The sequence below is a fragment of the Microtus ochrogaster genome, unplaced genomic scaffold, assembly GCF_000317375.1.
Source record: "Microtus ochrogaster isolate Prairie Vole_2 unplaced genomic scaffold, MicOch1.0 UNK1, whole genome shotgun sequence".
Taxonomy (NCBI): Eukaryota; Metazoa; Chordata; class Mammalia; order Rodentia; family Cricetidae; genus Microtus; species Microtus ochrogaster.
The window spans coordinates 41,494,828-41,512,746 of NW_004949099.1; the positions used below are offsets into that span (position 1 = coordinate 41,494,828).

The 17,919-nt window shown below is 48.4% G+C and overlaps 2 protein-coding genes across 5 annotated transcripts in view; one reads left to right on the plus strand and one right to left on the minus strand.

Moving 5' to 3' along the window:
* Positions 1–3,788: 3,788 nt before the first annotated feature.
* Positions 3,789–12,868, plus strand: Nrip2 (nuclear receptor interacting protein 2). Of its 4 annotated transcripts, none has more exons than XM_026788198.1 (6): positions 3,795–4,649; positions 8,458–8,607; positions 10,020–10,102; positions 11,227–11,339; positions 11,554–11,606; positions 12,110–12,330. In XM_026788198.1, the coding sequence occupies exons 1-6, from the start codon at positions 4,461–4,463 to the stop codon at positions 12,200–12,202; spliced, it is 681 nt and encodes a 226-aa protein (XP_026643999.1). In that variant the 5' UTR covers positions 3,795–4,460; the 3' UTR covers positions 12,203–12,330. The 4 variants fall into 4 exon arrangements, with proteins under 4 accessions (XP_026644000.1, XP_026643999.1, XP_013208384.1 ...); XM_013352930.2 differs by having other exon boundaries at positions 3,796–4,649; positions 12,084–12,330; XM_013352931.2 differs by having other exon boundaries at positions 3,799–4,649; positions 11,861–12,868.
* A 917-nt stretch (positions 12,869–13,785) lies between these two features.
* Positions 13,786–17,919, minus strand: part of Itfg2 (integrin alpha FG-GAP repeat containing 2) — a 16,531-nt gene continuing 12,397 nt past the window's right edge. Inside the window, exons 10-12 of the mRNA XM_005365288.3 lie at positions 16,464–16,581; positions 14,798–14,971; positions 13,786–14,722 (exon numbers count right to left, since the gene is read on the minus strand). Coding sequence (XP_005365345.1) covers positions 14,619–14,722; positions 14,798–14,971; positions 16,464–16,581 — 396 coding nt within the window. The 3' untranslated portion in view covers positions 13,786–14,618. The remainder of the gene's footprint in view (positions 14,723–14,797; positions 14,972–16,463; positions 16,582–17,919) is intronic.

The following is a 17,919-nucleotide window of genomic DNA, read 5'->3' on the forward strand; positions in this document are numbered from 1 at the left end:
TTTACTTTAAGTGAAACTTTTTTATTTATTTTTATTTTATGCACATTGGTATTTTGCCTTAGGTGTTAGGTCCTCTGGAACCAGATTTAAAGACAGTTGTGAGCCGCTACATGGGTGCTGGGAATTGAACTCAGGTCCTCTGGAAGGACAACCAGTATTCTTAGCCACTGCACCATCTCTCCAGCCTCCCAGTGTGTACTGGTTTTAATAGAAATGGCGCGCACAGGCTCAGATATTTGAATATTTAGTCCCCAGGGAGTGGCACTATTTGGAAGGATTAGAAGGATTAGGAGGTGTGGTCTTGTTGGAGGAAGTGTGTCACTGCAGGTGGGCTTTTAGGTTTCAGAAGCCCACGCTAGGCCCAGTCTCTGCCTGCAAATTAGAATGTAGCTCTCAGCTATGGCTCTACTGCCTGCCTGCTTGCTGCCATGCTCCCCACAACTCTGCTAACTGACTAAAGCTCTGGCACTTATACAAGCCCACAATTAAATGTTTTCTCTTAAAATAGTTGTTGTAGCCATAGCGTGTCTTCACAGCAATGGAGCAATGGCTAAGAGGGTCTGTGAGGGTGTTTCCAGAGAGGGCTAGCTGAGGAAGGAAGAGCCCTGGAACAAACAGAGAAAGGAAGGAGCCTGCCAAGCAGCAGCCATTTTCTCTCTGCCCCCTGACTGTAGAAGCAATGTGACCACCTGCCTCTCACTCCTGTAACAGTGCGCTCCAGGGCAGGATGGCCCATCTTCTCAACCTTAAGCAAAGCAAATCCTCCCTTTTGTAAGCAGCTCTGTCAGATATCATAGGACAAGGAGGAATAAAGTAACGAATGCTCACACCTGCATACATAGTCTGTAATAATTACACCAAATCTGGTGCTAGCCAAAGACACAAAACTTTACAGAAGTCCTTCAGCCTGAGAGCTCTGAGGTTGGAAAGCCAAGAAAACTTTACCTTTTGGTGTCTTGCTTGGCCATCACCATCACCCCAAACACAAAGCCTACTGCTCTATAGTACGCTTAGAAGGCTTGTAAGAGTTCTGTTCTCTGTGACACAGGATGGGTGGTGTCCTTCAGGTCTGTCAGAGTCAGAGGGAAGAGTAAGCTGAAATTAGAACACCCCCCTCCCCCACCTCTATGACTATTCTCTCTCTCTCTGTTCTGGTTTTCATTTTTTGAGACAGGATTTCTCTGTGTAGCCCTAGCTGTCCTGAAACTAGCTCTGTAAATCAGGCTGGCCTCGAACTCACAGAGATCTGCCTCCTGTGCCTGGTTATTTATACCTATTTTATTTTTATTTTTTTATTTTTATATTTTGGTTTTTCGAGACAGGGTTTCTCTGTGGTTTTGGAACCTGTCCTGGAACTATATGCCTATTTTTTAAAGCCCTTTATTTTCCTCTTACTTAGAGCAATCTGTCGGACATTATACATTTAGTTACTTGTTGCCTGGCTTCTGCATCAGTCTCTGAATGCTAGGACTTCATCTTGGTCAACACCAGTTCTAATCAGGGTTCTCTAGAGGAACAGAATTAACACACCACACACACACACACACACACACACACACACACACACACACACACACACACACTGTATTAAGTCAGTTTTAAAACAGTAACAATAACAGATTCACACCGGAGAGTTGAGAACCCAGTAGTTACTCGTTCTTTGAAGCCAGTGCCTTGGTAGTCCCAGTCTGGCACTGGAAGCTCGGAGATGTCCTGGAGAGCCACAGGTCCCTAGTCTGCAACAAAAGCTTGGAAATGCTCATTCTGATACCAGTGAAGCGAGCAGCAGCATTGGACAGATCAACCAGCGGCAAGAGGGAGGCCCAGCAAGCAAAAGGGGAGACACTCTTCCTTCTGCCTAGACCCTCTTTATTTGAGCTGCTGTCTGAGGTGCTGCTCACGACTAGGGTGGATCTTCCCGGATTGATCAAAGGCATCAGGACAAATTACATCTTCCCACTTGGGTAATTCTAATTTGTGGTAGGCTGACATCAAACTAACCATAATACCCCTGTATCCTCTGGGCTAGCTTCATGACTTGAACACTGTAGATACGCTGTGGATACTAGCTCCTAAGTGTGTGTGAGGGAACAGCATTCAGAGGAGATCCTGGCACCTCCATTTTTCTCTCAAGACTTCTGAATTTATATCCATTGCCTTTGATATTTTCATGAACCGTAAAATGAAACAAGTGAGAGACATACCTCTCAAGTGTCTTGGGAGGGAAACTCCCCCTTCATCCCCATCCCTTTAGAGTGCTACAGAAGGGGCCAGAGAGTTGGCTCCCGTGGTTAAGAGCACTTGCTGCCTTGCGCTAGACCGGGGTTCAATTCCCAGGACCCACGTAACGGTTCACAACCATCTGATCCAGGGGATCCAAAGCTCTCTTCTGACTTCTGAGGCACCAGGCACACACATGCTCCACATGCATGCATGCAGGCAGGCAAATACTCATACATGTAAAATAAATCAGAAGAAGAAAGAGGAGGAGGATGAGGAAGAGGAGGAAAGGGAGGAGAAGGAGGAAAGCAAAGTAGCAGGATGTGGGACTCAGAAGTTAAAAGCAATAGCTGCTCTTCCAGAGGTCCTGAGTTCAATTCCCAGCAACCAGAGAGACAAGAATCCTACAGAGGGCGGCTGAAAATGTCTTTCTGTTTTTCACTGGAGATTAATTACTCCTTAGAAGTGACTGTTAAAATTGTATTAGCTTATTTTATGAATATGGATGTTTTGTCTGCATGTATATCTGTGACCCGTGCATTCCTGGTGCCCGAGAAAGCCAGAGGAGAGTGTTGGACCCCTGAGATTGGAGTTACAGGCACCCGTGGGCTGCCATGTGGGTGCTGGCAATTGAGCCTGGTCATCTACAAGAGCAGCTGTGCTCTTAGCTGCTGAGCCATCTCTCCAGCACTAGAAATGATTTTCTATTGTTTGTTGTTAAGCTCATTGCCCAATCTGACCCTGACATCTGGGCTTGAGCAATCCTCTGTCTCGGCCGCCTGGGTATTTGCGGGTTTTGTAACAGCTTTTGTGTTGTTGTTTTACAGTACAGACCGAACAGGGCCTGAAAACATTCTACCATCGCTAGCCCTCTTTTCACTTACACGCAAATGTGCATTTGTCTTTATGTGTGGAAATGTACGTGCGGGACAGGTGCCCTGGAGTCCAGAAGAGGGCGTCAGATCTCCTGGAACTGGAGTTGCAGGGAGTTTTGAGCTGTCTGACTGGGCTGCAGGGAACCACACTGCAAGAGCAATATGCATGGTTTGTGCTCTTAACCAATGAGCTGGCTCTCTAGTCCCACCCCAACACCTTTTATTATTATTTTATTTAAGTTAATTTTGTTTCATTTTTATTCCTATTTATTTGTGTGTGCCGTGTATGAGTTCGAGCTGGGGTCACAGATGTCTGTGAGCCACCGGAAATCAGGGCAGGGGGCACTCTCAAGCCCTGAGCCGCCTCTCCAAGCCTTTCTTTTTGAGATATCACTAGACTGAAAGGTAGAACTCGCTCTGTAGTCCAGGCAGGCCTCGAAAGCTGTGATCCTTCTGTCTCACTCTCCCAAGTGGCTGGGACTCTAGGTCTGTACACCAGGCCTGGATTGGATTCTGTCACTATAACATCGCACAACATGGCAGGGAGGAGACCAAGGCAAGTAACTGGCAAAGACACAGACTAACCCAGTGGAGGGGACATATTAGGTCCAGAACATTCTCCAGCATTCTTCTTCATTGTGTGACTCGGATTTCAGCCTCTAACAAGAAAGATCTCAGAGGTTTGTGTCACTAGAACATTCCTGGTCTCCTTGCCATTTGAGAGAGATGTTGGGGCCACCTGACAGGGAGAGGCCAAGCAAGGAAGAGGAGGAAGATACTTTCTTACTGTCCCTCTCTGGCCATCACCTCCATCCCCGGCAGCAGAGGACAGCAGGAGGAAGAAAGAGCTGGGTGGCTGACTGTCCAGAAACCGGGAAGGGGTCAGCGGAGCCAAGTCCACAAATACAAAAGGGGCAGGGACACGGTTGCCTGCCTCCCCGTGCTTACCAAACACGCGCCCCCACACAGTGGCACTCGCTCCCTCGCTGAGGACTTGGCACAGCCTCCTGACAGTTTACAACACACGCGCTCACCATCCACCGCCCACTCTGAACAGGACCCCAGAGCTGGATGGTTTGCAGCCTACCAGCTGCAGGCCCTGCCGGCCCTCCCTCTCCTCCAGGGCTGGGTTTTTCCAGCCGGAACCTCGCTCCGCTCCCTCTACAGCAATCTCTGGAAATCGGTGTCTGACGCGGCTGCTCCTGCCTATTATTTATTTATTTATTCTCTTCCCGCTGAGACCCTCCTGTCAGAGGAGAGCTGCAGTCCGGAGACAGAGGAAAGCAGAAGCTGCCGGGAGAGCTGGGAGCAAAGAGAAGGGAGAGAGGGACTCCAGACACCCTTGTCTGCTTATCCTAGAGGACCATGAGCACTGGGCAGGAGGCCAGGAGAGATGAGGGAGACTCCAGGAGAGGCCAGGAAGCCTCACTTCGGGACCGAGCCCACCTGAGCCAGCAGCGCCGGCTCAAACAGGCCACCCAGTTCTTGCACAAGGACTCGGCTGACTTGCTGCCCCTGGACAGCCTCAAGAGGCTCGGCACCTCCAAGGACCTGGTGAGTCCCCAGGCCCTTTCTCTATTCTCCATATCCTGTCTGGGGCGTGGGGAGGTGACATACAGGGTAGCGTCTCAGTCTTCAGAGTCCTCTCCTGTTCAGATGAGAGAGATGGTTCCAATAACTTGCAGTACCTCCAACCCTCCCCAGCTCCTCCATTGGGAATGTTTCTTGGCCTGATGGCACTGAGGGTCCCTGGGCTTATAACTCAGCTTTTACTCTCCTCCCCCCCCCCCCTTAGAGCCCCAAGGCTCCTCCTGGGGACAACGGAGAGTTACGTTGTTCAGTAGATGCCCAGAGGACCCGGGAATCCTGTGGAATGGGCATATGAGGACAGCAAGGCACGGAGGTTTCGTCAGCTGAGGGTTATGACTCTCTGTTTTTAGATTCCTTCAAAGCTGCCTATGAATTTGCCTCATTCCTCAGACCTGCCCCACCCCCTTTCCTCCTCTTTCCTAGCATCATAGCACTGAGGGTCTTCTGGGCAATCAGGGTTCACATGCTCTGACCTGGACCATCAGTCTCAATGTCTGTGTCCTCCTGTCTTTTCCTTCCAAACCATTGCAGCACTTCTGACCCCAGAGGGAATGGGCTCTGGGGTTACAGGGAAGAGTTGAGGGGCTCAGGATCAGCTGCATGCAGTCTTTGTCACCAGAGATATAACGGTTAAGAACACGGGCTTTGGAGCTGCCTTGTTCGGGACCAAATTCTGACTGTAAATCAGAAAGTTATCAGTCAGTGCCTTGGTTCCCTCATCTATTATAAAGGGGTAAAGTTGTGAGCATCAGTCTGGTAAGGAGAGTCACTTGGGCTGCTACATCCTTAGCACGGGGACAGTGCCTGGCTAGTAGAAACCCATAGGAAATGACATCGGGACTCCTCTAGCTTAGATTACATTTAGCTTTTGAGTTGGCGTGAATTGTGGAGGGCCCAGAGAATACAGAATTCCATTCTGTGGGAGCCACTTCTCCCTGGGGACAAACTCATCACTCTGTTGCTTTGTTTGGCCTGACTTTACCTTTCTGTTCTGCTCCTCACCTGGGTTTTCTCATCCCAGCACCCCAAAGAACACAGGAGACAGCTGAGAAACAGGGAGGGGAAGAAAGCAGGTTCTTTGGCATCCAGGGGTTTGGGCCTCAGGCTTCTCTGTATATCCCTACCAATGTCTTGTCCAGAAGTTGCCCTGTGGACACTGGCACCTCAGAGTAGCTGCCGAGCCTTTGATGTCAGGGCTCCTCACCTTTCCCCTTTGCCTTAGCACCTGCGCAGATCCATAGTAGGTAGCTCCTGTGACTTCAGGAGTCTGGGAGCCCTGTCTCCCTGCTTGGATAGCTCTGGCACACCCTTTCCAACCCTGAGGAGCATGGAGTTGCAGCAGAGAAAAGGGCATGGGAACTGCTTGGGCCCTGAGCTGGCTGCATGTTCTCAGAGCTAGCAACTTGCTGCCAGGGTCTCCTGGGGCCAAGGGTAGAAAAACAATCCCAGGCCCCCAGGGTCAGGTGGAGGAGTGTGTGGAGCCTGGGAGACTACAGCCATTCTCCAGGAAACTTTTTTAAAATTTTTTCAGTCTCACTATGTAACCCTGCTAGCCTGATTGTGCTATGTATCCCAGGCTGGCTTACAACATTTTTTTTTTTTGAGTTTATAAAAAACAGAATTGTATTTTATTTTTGAGCTAGGTTTCACTATAGAGACCAGGCTGGCATGAACTAAGTAGCTGACCGCATCTTTGTGGTGATCCTCCTGCCTCTGTCTCCTGAGTGCTGTGACTATAGGGGTGTGCTACCACACCAGACTAAAACCAACCATTTTATTTTGTGTCTTTTTCCTTTTCCTTTATTTGTAGTACTGGGTATGGTTTCTTAAGCATGCTAGACACGTTTTCTATGAATGAGCCACCCCAAATCCCCAAGCCAAGGAGGTATTTATATGCTGAACTAGGTCCTGGGACAGAAAGATGAGCAAGATAGATCTAACTTGAAGGCCTTTCCAGGCTGTGGTGGGAGTGAAATCCAAAAATAACATCTGTGGGAATCATAACCAAATGAGCTCTGAGAAGAGGGAGGACAGGATAATCCAGAGGCCAGTCCTGCAGGTGGAGTCAGAATGAGAAGCAAGGCCGAAATACTCAATAGAGTGTAAGGAGCCATGCACTCAGCCTGACCCCATGAGAACTGGGAGGAGGGGTTTCTGCAGAGAGGTGAGCAGGAGTGGAGCCTGGGGTGAAACAGGCTAGCCAGGCAAGAGGAGTGTTGTCACTAGAGCTGGAAAACAGTGTGTGGGTTTGATGGCATACATCATTAATCTTAGATCTTGGGAGGCAGAGGCTGAGGCAGGTGGAGCTCTGTGAGTTCAAGGCCAGCTTAGTCTATAGAGCTAGTTCCAGAGCAGCCAGGGTTACAGGTAAGATCTCATCATAAAACAAACAAAACAAAGACTTGGGGAGCTGGAGAGATGGCTCAGAGGTTAAGAGCATTGCCTGCTCTTCAAAAGGTCCTGAGTTCAATTCCCAGCAACCACATGGTGGCTCATAACCATCTGTAATGAGGTCTGGTGCCCTCTTCTGGCCTGCAGGCATACACACGGACAGAATATTGTATACATACATAAATAAATAAATATTAAAAAAAAAGACTCAGGGGCTTAGGAGAACAGCTAAGTGGCAGAACATTTGCCCTGAAGGAGCAAGCTCCTGGGTTTAAACCCTCACACCAAAAACAAAATAAGAACAAAATTCTTGATTCAGGAGGTCTGAGACTCTGCATATAGATAGGCTTTAAAATGTCATTAAAGGTGTTGGTTAGGGCTAAGAAGTGGCTCAGAAGTCAAAAGCACTTTTCCAGAGGACATGGGTTTTATTTCTAGCACACACATGGCAGTTCACAATAATCTGTAACTCCAGATCCAGCATATCTGAAGCCCTCTTTTGGATTTCATGGGCACAGGCATGCATATGATACACATTCATTCATATAGGCTAAACACTCGTGCACATAAGATTATATCTATATCTATCTATAGCTACATCTGTATCTATCATCTATCTATCTATCTATCTATCTATCTATCTATCTATCTATCTATCTATCTATCATCTAATTCTATCCATCTCCCTCCCTCCCTCTATATGTATGTATGTCTGTGTATCTTAAAATTCTATATATGTTGACTTCAGGACTGTGAGCAGCAGGGCTTTAGCTAAGTTAGTGTAGAAAGACAAGTCTTGGAAGCAGGTTTTTTGTTTTTTTGTTTTTGTGAGTGGACAGAGGTTCCAGTGGCCCAAGAAGATTGTGGGAGTCTGGATACATCAGATATCCCTTCAAAGAAAGGAAGCTGAGCTGGCAGAATACAGGCAGCGATAGGATGGATGAGGGTAGCTGGAGATGAGAGGTCAAGAATGATGGTTCATTATTCTGCCCTGAACACTCTGCTTATATCTTAAAAAAAAATTACATTTGAGTCATTTGAGCCCTGCTGGCCTCAGACTTTCCACATAGGATGACCTTGAACTTCTGATTTTCTTTCCATCACGTCCCAAGTGCTGGGATGACCTGTTCTGTCAATGCAAGACTTGCACCATACTGGAATTAGTTATGAGCCTCTGCGTAGGTGCTAGAAATCAAACCCAGGTCCTTTAGAAAAGCAGCCAGTGCTCTTCCCTACTGAGCCATCCCTCAGCAACTCTCTTACTGCTCCTCAGGTCTGGGGTAGAGCAAGCATCTTGTGGTTTGCAAGGCATAGAGGTGGGGAAGCACGCAGCCTGGATCCTGGGCTTAGATCTGCTTTCACTATTTTGTGATGGAGCCAGCAGCCACACAGTGTGCTCCAAAGACGCCTGGTGGAGGGAAACCAGAGGCGGCTTCAGGGGGAGTCTCCCCTGGTGCAGGCACAGATCCCCAGCCACGACAGCGGCAGGACCAGTGAGACACAGAGGCCAGCTCTTCTTGTCAACTGCAAGGTAAGAGGCTTCCTGGGGTCCTTTCCCTTGCTTGCTGAGCCTGCTCTCTCTACCAGCTCTCCCTTCTGCCTCAGCAGCCAAAAGGAGCAAAGTCATTTTTCTCCTTCTCTGTCCCTGCATCTGCTTCCCTGTCTCGCCTGTCTTCGCTGAATAAGGCCATCCATCAGCAGTACTATGCTCCCATGCTTTTACCAAAGTTTATTTACATATGTGAGTCTCCTTTACTGTATCATACACTTTGGAAATGTATGCATGAGTACAAAAGGCTCATGTTCCAAAGTGCAAAAAAAAAATATCTTTTTTAAAATTTATGTGTTTGCCGGGCGGTGGTGGCGCACGCCTTTAATCCCAGCACTCGGGAGGCAGAGGCAGGCGGATCTCCGTGAGTTCGAGACCAGCCTGGTCTACAAGAGCTAGTTCCAGGACAGGCTCCAAAACCACAGAGAAACCCTGTCTCAAAAAAACCAAAAAAATAAAAAAATAAAAAAAAATAAAATTTATGTGTTTGTGATGTCATATGTGTGTGTGTGTGTGTGTGTGTGTGTGTGTGCACGCGCGCGCGCACATGCGTGCAGTGGCCAGAGAGGCTGGTGGATCTCTGGAGCTGGAGTTGCAGGGAGTTGTGAGCTGCCCAATCTAGGGATTGAACTCAGGTCCTCTGAAAGAGTGGCAAATACTCCTAACTACTGAACCATCTCTGCAGCCCCAAAGCTCCTGCTGTCTCTCTGCCCAGAAATCTTACTTCCTAATCTCCAACAGTCCCTTGTCCACATTCTTATTTTTTAAGGCCCAACTCAGAAGCTGCCTCCTAATAGAAAGCTTTTCTCTGACCAACAGGAATCAGCTCCCTGTCCTCCCCAGGCTCTGGGGCACTCAATTCATGATCCTTTTATAGACCTTACAATGTGGAGCCATGTTTTATCTCTTTGGCACTGCTGAGGTTGGCACTCACTAAAGTATCTACTAGCCACACATCTTACGTAGTAGATGCTCAATAAATGTTTGGAACAAGAAAACTATTGCCTCATGCGTATATATCCAGGTGTTCACCCTGATGCCTGTCAGGATCCCAAGGCAGTGAGCTTGTCTTCTCGTTTCCATTCTTGGTGACCCAAATCTGAGAGTGTGCACAACTTTGTCTTCTTAGCCTCTTCCTGACCTGCAGCCCTCTGACTAGGTGGATTCCTCTAAACAAATAAGATTTCCATTCTGGCCCAGATCTTTCTCAACTCAGTGATCTCACCGTGTGGAATCCAGCTCCTTTGATTCCCTTTTGGGAGAGTTTCCCATTTGGAAACTTGTTCATTCCTTCCACCCATCTCTAAAAGGGAAGGACCAAAGGACCCAGAAAGTCAAGGGTTCAAACCTAATCCCTCCTGGGGGACTCACCGATCCATCACTCTGATTTCTAGTGCCAGGACCAGATGCTTCAAGTAGCTGTGGACACAGGGATGCAGCACAACCAGATATCTGCTGGATGCCTCAGGCGCCTGGGGTAAGAGTGGTCTAAACCAGCAGACAGCGGCCACATTCTTTCCCCCACTTTTTGTTTTGTGATACAGGGTCTCACTATATAGCCCAGACCGGCCTCAAATTCAACAACCTTCTGTCTCAGCCTCTTGCGTGTGGGTTTGTGTTGAGACTACAGGTCACACTTGGGCTCAGGATAGGGTTTCTTTTGGGGTGATGAAATATCTTCAAAGGCTCTAGTGAAGATGGTTGCACTGACAGACTACTGAATAGCATTGAATTGCACTTATTATTATTTTTGAGGCAAGGTCTTACTTACTATGTCTTACCTCCCAAGTGCTGGGATTAAAGGTGTGTGCCATTATGCCTAGCTCTGAACTGCACTTTTATGGAGTGAATTTTGCTGAGCCTGGTGGCTTTTTGTAAGGGGCTGCTTGTTGGTTTTTGGCTGCTCAGCCCCGAAATAGTCACACAGAAACTATATTAGTTAAAACACTGCTTGGCCCATTAGCTCTAGCTTCTTATTGGCTAACCCTTAATTTAACCCATTTCTAGTAATCTGTATCGCCATGTGGCTGTAGCTTACCAGCTAAAGTTCTGGCATCTGTCTTCAGTGGGGCTACAAGGCTTCTCTCTGACTCGGCCTTTTTCCTCCCAGCATTCAGTTTAGTTTTCCCCCCACCCCTTTGTCTAGCTAAGTTGTGCCCTGCTATAGATCCAAAGCAGTTTTCTGCATTCATTAATGGTAATCACAACATACAGAGGGGAATCCCACATGGGTGGCTCAAGCCTGTAACATCTGGGGGTGATGGAGAGCTAGGAACCCAAGGCCAGCCTTGGTTACATAAGCTGTCTGAGTCAGCCCAACCTCTACAAGACTGTTTAAAAAAACAGCCTTCCCCCACCAAGCCAAACAGAACCTACAACCAAGTGTGAACTTGATGACATACAAACTCTATCTTAGTACATATTATGTTTTAAAAGTGTGTGTGTGTGTGGGGGGGGGTTGGTCAGGCAGCCCTAGCAGGAAGGGGTTATATCTCCCCTGGCTCAGGGACTGAGAGAGAGCATGATCAGAATTGGCTTTTTAACTGTGAGGGGCTGGGATTGGGGACTGTGGTGGCTATAACCCTTGCTTTCTAACCACAGGAAGGTCCCAAAAGCCCCAGGTGGGGACCTGGCACCTGGGCCACCAAGTCAGGTGGAAGAGTTGGAGCTAGAGCTGGGACAGGGGACTGTGGCATGCTCGGCCAAGGTGGTAGGTAAGCCCTCCAGCCTCTCACCTCTTCTGAGCAGGACAGAGGTAGAGGTTTGTGGCCCTTGTCAGCACACCATCCCAAGATGCTCAGATTATTACCCACCCTGCTGTTCTCAATGTTCTCAATGGGGTGGACTGGGAAGGAAAGGGATGAGGAGTGCTCAGGGGAGGTCATCAGTGGTCATGAATGCAACCTAATTTTCCAATGGTTCCTGCAGATGTGGACAGCCCTGAATTTTGCCTGGGACTGCAGACTCTACTTTCCCTCAAGGTAAGACACCCATGCTTGGTGACCCCAAAATGCTAGAAGAGGTAGAAGGCTCAGGGCGGAAGCCCAGAGCAGGCTGGTGAGAAAGACAAAGAGGTGTAAAACTTGGAACTTGCTTAATTAGCCCCAAAAGGAAAATCAAGAGAATGGGTTCCCTTCCTGAAGGGGCAGGGCATAGAAGCAAGGGGAGGCAGAAGGAAGGGGAGCATGTGTGAGCTGGCAGGGAGGTGACAACACATTCGGGGTCCCCATGGCAGTGCTGCATTGACCTGGACCGTGGAGTGCTTCGGCTGAAAGCCCCCTTCTCGGAGCTGCCCTTCCTGCCTCTGTACCAAGAGCCTGGCCAGTGACCACTGTCTCAGCCAGTCCCTAGGGCGACACTGTGCCTTAGGGGAAGAGTGGTGCGGAGTGGGACATTACCTGAGCAGGGCATCTTGAGACCACTGCGTTAGTCTCTCTCTCACCCCCCTGATCTTGCAGTTGCCACCCCGTCTGCTTCTCCATAGCTGCCTTCTTCATTGCTGTCCCAGGAGTTCCTACTCAGAGTGTCTGTGGCTTCCCCACTCTCTTATCCCTTCCGGAGAGCACAGGCAAGTTAGTTACAGAAAAGAACCTACAGCAAGTGGGCTCTAAACTTTTCTCCTGGCCGCGGGGGTCAAAGTTACCTGCTGCCTCCACCTGCCTGAAGCCCACCCCAAGCACTCCTCCAGTGTCCTTACCCCTAATCTCTTACCTCTATGGCTTATCAATCACAACCAGATTCCTGGCGCCCCTGGCAGCTGGCCCTCTGATCCTGCCCCCACCTGTTTACCACTGGGTGGGAGTGCTAAGCAAGTGGGGCTGTCTGTCTAGGAAGGTACAGTCCCTGAGCTGGAGGCTTTTAGTCATTACCCTTTCTGGGTTGCAGATGTCTGAGTGTCTTTCTGCCTGGGCTGACTCTCAAACCATGGTTAGGGGAATAGAGACAATGATATATCTAACCCAAACTAGGGAGCCGGGTCTCTTACATGGGGACTAAATACTAAGCCTAGGGGAGACCAAAGAGGAGCCGGGATACAGCCTCACTTTCTTCACTTTCAAGAGCAGGCTGGCTTAGCATAAGTGCCATGGTACCTGGTCTCAATCCTGACTTTCTCATCACATTGCTTCGAGACCTATGCTCCTTCCCCAGTCTGCCTCCTGTTGCTCCTGTAGTGGCAGACCTGGCCCAGGGCAGGCCCTTAGCCTGCTTCTGCATTTGAAATAAATACTGTTTCTCTAAGCCACGTTCTTCTCTGGTCTCTTCCTCCTTAACTCCAGGAGCCCATAGAACCTCTGCCCTCAGACCCACAAAGTGTGAATGGGGTCCCTCTCCCAAGCTGGAACATAGGCTTGTGAAGTACATTTTACACTATAGGTGCTACACAAATACACATGCAATTGCAACAAATCAATATTTACCTCCATTGTGAACAAAGGATCTGACGTTCTCCATTTTATTTTACTCCATTTCACTTAGTTCAAAAGCCCTGAGGGCCGGGGAGATGCCTTAGTGGGAAAGAGAAGAGCACTTCCATGCAAGCATGGGAACCTGGATTCAAAGCCAAGACCCATGAAAAAGGGTTCCGTTCCTACCACCCACATGGCAGCTCATACCTGTCTGTGATTCCAGTTCCAAGGCTTCTGATGCCCTCACACCAACATACACGCATGCAGGCAAAAGACCAACGAGCATAAAACAAAAATAAATTATATATATATATATATATATATACACACACACACACACACACACACACACACACACACACACACACGCTGCTCAGATGCTTGTGAACCCAGCACTGTGTGGTGCAGACACAGGCAAACAGTTGTCTTACTGATCAGCTGGCTAGATGAAGCAGAAAACCTCAGGTCCAGAGAGAGACCCTGTCTCAAGGGAACAAAGTGGAGAGGAAGAATGCGGGAGACTGGACATCCTCTTTTGGTTTCCATATTCCATTACCCAGGTGTGCATGGGTAAAATGTATCTGTGCACACATCACACACATACACTCTAGCCACAATCTGTCAAAGGCTTGGGCCTGGGAGGTGGTAGCGCATGCCTTTAATCCCAGCACTCAGGAAGCAGAGGCAGGCAAATCTCTGTGAGTTTGAGGCCAGCCTGGTCTACATAGCGAGTTCCAGGACAGGTTCCAAAGCTACAGAGAGACCCTGCCTTGAAAAACCAAACCAAACCAAAACTAACAACAACAACAACAAAAACACAAAAACAAAAAAACAATTTTATAATATGGCAGGGCTGGAGTGCAGATGAATAGCAGAGTGCTTGGCTGGCATGTGCAAGGCCCTGGGCTCCACCTCTGCACACATAACAACAACAACAATAACAAAAACAAACAAAAACCAACCCAACCACCACCACTACTACCAAAACAAGAGAGAGAGAGAGAGAGAACAGCAAAATGAGAAAGCCCTAACCTGGTTGCTTCAGTAAATGAAGAACACAGGAAGGTAAGACAGGAAAATGCCCTGAAGGATGCCTGTTCAGAACTGTGAACAAACACTCTGCCATTCCTGCAGTGATTACTCATGTCAGCTGCCTGGAGCTATGCTGCAAAAGTGGGCACTCACTGGGGCTGGGAGAGGTGAGGGCTCATCCATTGATCCCGCAGTCCCTCAGGCCTGAAGCCTGGTGCCCTTTCAGGTGTTGGCACCATGGAAAAGGTTTGCTGCCTCTTCTCACAAACAAGCCTGTTTTCTGCAATCAGAGTAAGAACGTGGGGAGGGAAGCACAGGGAGCTGGGTGATTTGTAAGACTGGAATCCTGGGATGTGGGTGGCAACCACAGGGCACCCACCAGAGGCTCTCATCATGTCATCAAAGGCTCTCAGGGGTGCCACCATCCGTCCATGCCAAGAACCAGGTCCTGCTCCTTCGTAATATGCACTCCCCATCCGGCCAAGATCATAGATCACTTTGGGGGTAGGGTGGGGGTTCAGAAGGATCCTTCATCAGCTAAGTGGCCAAGTCCAGCTAGGTGGGGTCCTGGGAGCTTGAGGGTGTACACTGTGGCGGTTGGTCTGGATGGTAGAGAGTCTGGTGAAGCAGGGTACGGACCACAGGGAGATCATCAGGATCTGAAGACCAAGAAGAGATGGGTGAGAGACTGCCAGGCCTCCGGGTGCGGGGCCACTGGTTGTGCTGACACTCACCCACACCCAGCTCCTGCAGTAGGCTGTGGTACTCAGGCTCAGCCTCCAGCAGCTTCAGCAGATTAGTGGACTCCATCCGCTCCAGCTGCACATCCCAGTACACATAGATCTTCTGATTGAAAGTGACGTATACCAAGCAGGGGCTGTTGCGGCCCTCTTTGCAAGCATACTGGCCTGGGAGACGGGGGCAAGAAGACAAACATCAAGACTTAGTCCTGGAGCCGGGCAGTGGTGGCGCACGCCTTTAATCCCAGCACTCGGGAGAGGCAGGCGGATCTCTGTGAGTTCAAGGCCAGCCTGGTCTACAAGAGCTAGTGCCAGGACAGGCTCCAAAGCTGCAGAGAAACCCTGTCTCGAAAAAACTAAAAAACAAAAACAAAAACAAAAAAAACAAAAAACCAACAACAACAAAAAAAATGAGGCTGGAGAGATGGCTCAGAGGTTAAGAGCTTTGCCTGCTCTTCCAAAGGTCCTGAGTTCAATTCCCAGCAACCACATGGTGGCTCACAACCATCTGTAATGAGATCTGGTGCCCTCTTCTGGCCTGCAGAGATACACACAGACAGAATATTGTATACATAATAAATAAATAAATAAATAAATAAATAAATAAACATTTAAAAAAAAAAAGACTTAGTCCTGGTGGCGGGAGGAGGGTAAGGACAAGAAGACATCAGAGGCAGCAGTATTAGCTCTTCACAGAGATCAATCAACAAAGGCCCCTTTCCTATTTCTTCTCTGCTAAGAACCCAGTATAGTATGTAAAATGGTAAAACGTATCATATTCTAGATATGGAAAAGACACACTCAGCACCCCAAAAGATGTATTCGTAGGTCTTCTCATCTTGGTGGTACTCTGGAGTAAAAGAGACAGCCCTGCTAGTGCAAAGGGCAGGTTAACAAAATAACTGGAGAGAAAGGCTTTTCTTGGCCTGCTTCTTCCTTCCAAAGCACACACCAACCTTTCAGGTAACTGGGGTGTTTTCCAGCTCCTTCCATTTATTTTGGGGTCCTGGCGATTGAGCCCAGTTTTGTACCTGTCAGTCAAGGTTCTACCACCAAACTGTACAGTGTCAGCCCATTGTTGCATTGTCATTTTATTAGCCAGATATATCCCTGCCACCCAACAGCCACTGCAGCTCCAAAGTCCCGAATTTAAGATTACAGAGAATACTCGGGAAGTGTTTTCTTCAGCCTGCCATGATCAGCTGGAAACATTCTCCCACAGTCATCCCACTCTTCACACATTTAGAGACGGAGCCCTCACTGTGCTTACGTCTCATTCCACACTGCCACGATGGGGCTGGAGAGATGGCTCAGCACACTGGCTCCTCTTTCAGAAGACCAGGTTCAATGTCTAACATCCAACTATCTGTACTGCGAGTTCTGAGGATATGATACCCTCTTCTGGCTTTTGTGGGCACTGCATAGTCATGATACATAGACACACATTCAGGCAAACATTTAGACATATAAAAATAAATAAAATTTCCCATCCAAATTAAAAAACAAACTGTCAAGATGGGAGCGTGGTACCCATCCATCACACACCAATGAAAACTAAGGAACCCATTTGTGTTTGGGCTACACTTAATGGAAACGAGTCAATCACTTTCCAGCACATTTACTAAGCTTGAGCAGCTGAGTTCAGAGGCTACTGTCCCACCTGCACAGAAGGCACGGATATTTTCATCCACCTGGAAGCGGACGACAGTGCGGTTGTGATCGATGATATATGTTTGCCCATCCCAGGCACACGCTACCACCTCCTCAAGCCCATTGTCCTGAAAAAGGTCAAAGACAGGGTGCCAGAAGGGTCAGGAGCTACTTTAGAAAGAGATCTAGTCAGATGTAGTAGCACACACCTGCAATCTCAGGGCTTGAGAGGCAAAGGCAGAGGCCAGCCTGGGCTACACAGCACATAGCGAGCTCCTGTGTCAGAAAAGAACAAAAGATCTGATGGTGGGGTGGAGCAGTGAGATATAAGAACCGTGAGCTTGACCCTGGGTGGCAAACCATAAACTGGGGTAGTTCTTCCATGTGCCAAGTGCCCAACAGGGCAATCGTAATCTACTTTGCTTAATGTTCAAAGCAACACTATGATGTAAACATTATTCTCAGTTTTATTTGATTTTTCGAGACAGGATTTCTCTGTAGCTTTGGAGCCTGTTCTGAAACTAGCACTTGTAGACCAGGCCGGCCTCGAACTCACAGAGATCCGCCTGCCTCTGTCTCCTGAGTGCTCGGATTAAAGGCGTGCGCCACCACCCTGTATTCTCAGTTTTATACTGGGAAATTTCTTCTTAGAGGGATAATAAAGCTCAAGGTCACAGGCAGGGGCAAGACCCAAACACAGATCTGTTCTACTGGTCAAAGCCATGGAGCATGCACCACAGTGTGAGCAATGTAGGCCCTGTCATTTGAGGGCTACACTGATAAAAAAAACAGACTTGTGGACAAGAAGAAACCACAAGACTCAGCTACATTTGTGACAAATAGCCTGCTTTTTTTCTAGACCTGTAGCCTGCTTTCTTTAGGACTATTATTTTTGGTTGAAAGGCATGGAAATGATTTTCCAGTAGCCTCAAAGAGAAGTATTAAATTCTGTGCTATAAGGGCACACTTGAGTGTAAAGAGAGGGACACATTCATTTTGTCTAAGAAAAAGGTTCACTGTTGACTGGGATGTGGGCATGGCTACATTTAAATGTCTTCTCATGAGGCTGGAATGATGGCTCGGTTTTTCTGGAGCACCTGGGTTTGATTCCTAGCACCCACAAAGTGGCTAATAACTGTCTGCAAGTGCAGTTCTAGGGGATCTGATGCACTTTTCTGGCCTCTGTGGGTACCAGGCATACATGTGGCACACAGACATACATGCAGTCAAAACATCTATGCACATAAAAGTAAATAAATGAATCTCAGAAAGGGAAAAAGTCGCCGGTTGTGGTGGCGCACGCCGGTAGGATTTGCTGAAGGAGGCAGAGGCAGGAGGATCACGAGTTCAAGGCCAGCCTGGGCTACACATTTTTTCGGGCGGTGGTGGCGCACGCCTTTAATCCCAGCACTCGGGAGGCAGAGGCAGGCGGATCTCTGTGAGTTCGAGACCAGCCTGGTCTACAA

Excerpts from the sequence above, each read along its gene's own strand:
- Nrip2 (XM_013352930.2), top strand. The coding sequence starts at position 4,461 with ATGAGCACTGGGCAGGAGGCCAGGAGAGATGAGGGAGACTCCAGGAGA. Across the intron at positions 10,103-11,226 it reads GGATGCCTCAGGCGCCTGGG|GAAGGTCCCAAAAGCCCCAG; the intron begins GTAAGAGTGGTC and ends TTCTAACCACAG. Across the intron at positions 11,607-12,083 it reads AGACTCTACTTTCCCTCAAG|TTGCCACCCCGTCTGCTTCT; the intron begins GTAAGACACCCA and ends CTGATCTTGCAG.